The 2,764-nt window shown below is 33.5% G+C and overlaps 1 protein-coding gene across 1 annotated transcript; it reads right to left on the reverse strand.

The window, feature by feature from the left end:
• Nucleotides 1-1,428: 1,428 nt before the first annotated feature.
• On the reverse strand, nt 1,429-2,064 carry LOC130655741 (ras-related protein Rab-9A-like). Its single transcript, XM_057458565.1, has one exon. The coding sequence runs from the start codon at nt 2,062-2,064 to the stop codon at nt 1,429-1,431; it is 636 nt and encodes a 211-aa protein (XP_057314548.1).
• Between the last annotated feature and the right edge of the window lie 700 nt (nt 2,065-2,764).

Consider the following 2,764-nt stretch of genomic DNA (forward strand, 5'->3'; position numbering starts at 1 on the left):
CACCACTTAGAAGGTCGAGCTACAAAAAATTATAGCCCCTTTTTGCACCAACATAGACAATCTGTTAATAATTAAATACTTTCTCTATATGGTTTGCAACTTTGTTAATTTTAGTTTTTTCTAGAAATAGATACATTTTTTTAGTATTTTTTAGTGCGGTGAAATATGCTGCGGTCTGGAAAGTATAAGTTATAACTTTAAAATAAAAAGATTATTTTGACTAGCCAAGCCAAGACAACATGAAAGACTGTATTTCGTAGAAAATACTATGTTTAGTAGCCCTAAAAAGGTAATTAATACCCTCTCAAATGTTTTTAAAATCATTATTTCTGCGACAGTACGGTCTTTCAAAGTAACTTATGCAGTTCAGTTTTCTTATGCTTAATTTGAACCATAATCTTGGAACTTCTTATTGATTAAGATAACCTACTGAATATCAAAATTGTGAGGGTCACCGTTGTCAGTTTGGTGATTTCTTTAGCAAAATTCATTATTACACAACTGCAAGGCTACAATGCTACAAGGCTACAAGGCTACAAGGCTACAAGGCTACAAGGCTACAAGGCTACAAGGCTACAAGGCTACAAGGCTACAAGGCTACAAGGCTACAAGGCTACAAGGCTACAAGGCTACAAGGCTACAAGGCTACAAGGCTACAAGGCTACAAGGCTACAAGGCTACAAGGCTACAAGGCTACAAGGCTACAAGGCTACAAGGCTACAAGGCTACAAGGCTACAAGGCTACAAGGCTACAAGGCTACAAGGCTACAAGGCTACAAGGCTACAAGGCTACAAGGCTACAAGGCTACAAGGCTACAAGGCTACAAGGCTACAAGGCTACAAGGCTACAAGGCTACAAGGCTACAAGGCTACAAGGCTACAAGGCTACAAGGCTACAAGGCTACAAGGCTACAAGGCTACAAGGCTACAAGGCTACAAGGCTACAAGGCTACAAGGCTACAAGAAGGAGTTTTTATCACGGAAGTTACAATCTCATAAACATCTAACAACAACTTGTACTTAATTAATTTTTTACATTCATTAGATTGTAAAGGCTAAGAATAAAAAAGCATTTTCCTTCCCTTAAGGAAGCATTACTAGCAGAAATAAATCTGTTTTTCGTTTGCCTATTTGTATTGAGTCAACAATCTGTATGTTCATTTTTACAAGGTTAATCTGGGTTTTATCATATATAAATAATCTTAATAATAAGTATAGCTATAAATAATTTTTCGGAATACTATATTTTAAATTGTTTGTACGTAAACTCTCACATCCTTTGTAGTTTAATATGTCTCGTTTAAACATATAATGTTTTGGTTCACGCAGCGTTAATATTTTTTCAACACTTGAGTAGCTACTTGTGAAAATATTATGATAAAAACTTATCGATTTACAATTATTTTCTTTAAACATCGTTTTTGAACATTATTCTTCAACCACATGTTCAACTGAAAGTCTGACAAGAAATTTAAAAGCTTCTTGTATACCATCATTCTCTTGTGCAGAAACATCAAAGTGTGGGTAATCGCGTAACACTCCCTTTTCTTGCACGTGCGTTATGGCTTGTTTTAAATCGTTCTTATTCCCTAAAATGATGATGGGAATTTTCACCTTTTTTATTTTATGAATATCAGATATTAAATCGATCAATTTTATATAGCTTTGTCTGCTGTCCTTTGAGTATACCAATACAAATGCGTCAGTTTCCACAATCTTTTGTTTATATCTTTCTACAGACCGTCTTCGGAACAACGTATCAGCAATGGACAGATTTAGTTCGTACTGTCTTACTTTTTCTTTCTTATTCTGCGGCGCTAAAAACACGCTACTTTCAAATTCCTCGTTTTCATTTTTGATTTTGTTTGTTCCAAGCATGCTATCTGCGACATATCTGAAACATATTGAAGACTTGCCAACGTTGTGATCTCCAAGCATTAATATTTTTATTTTACCACAACATTCAATACCCATTCCAATCGATCCATTACTGGAACCTCTTGAGCTGCGTCGTGAAGATCTTCTTCTTTCACGCATCTTGTTAAATAATGTCCCGACTACCATTTTTACTTTTTCTATACAATCAAGGACAATCAAGGAGCACATGTAATATACTAGTGATGACATTTAAATTGAACATTACTATTTTTCCACATTTTTAATGACTTCCTTTAAATCAGCAAAAACAATTCTGATGTTTTAAACAAAAAACCTTATTGATCTTTTGTTAATCTCGACAAAAATATAAAATATTAGCTATGTTAAGGTCATAAAGTTCAAAAAACATTTTTGTACTATGCTTTACTTAAGCGAAAATGTCATCAGTTTGCAAATTAATTTTCCCTATATGTCGTTATTCTGAAGTCGCAACAATTTGTGCAATATTCTTTATAAAATTTCATAAAAAATTGATAATACGCCAGTACCATAGATCAACATTATACACGTTCTACCAAGTAACACTATTCTTTAACCGGCGTGTTCTTTTACCAGTATTTATAATAACACTCTTCTGTAATGAAGTTACCCGGGTAACAGAGATTTATATAATCTGTGACGTATCCATTCACATAAAGAATGTGAATGGATAATATTGATAAACGATAGAGAAACTTATTGACGTCTTTTTAAGACAAAACATTTAAATGGCTATATTAAACCATACATCGGAAATGATCATTAACTGATTGTATTGTATTGACATGGAGAGTAACAATTAAGAAGTTATTATTGTCACCTATGTTACATCGATTATTTTTATTTC

The sequence above is a fragment of the Hydractinia symbiolongicarpus genome, chromosome 1 (genome assembly GCF_029227915.1).
Source record: "Hydractinia symbiolongicarpus strain clone_291-10 chromosome 1, HSymV2.1, whole genome shotgun sequence".
Lineage (NCBI taxonomy): Eukaryota > Metazoa > Cnidaria > Hydrozoa > Anthoathecata > Hydractiniidae > Hydractinia > Hydractinia symbiolongicarpus.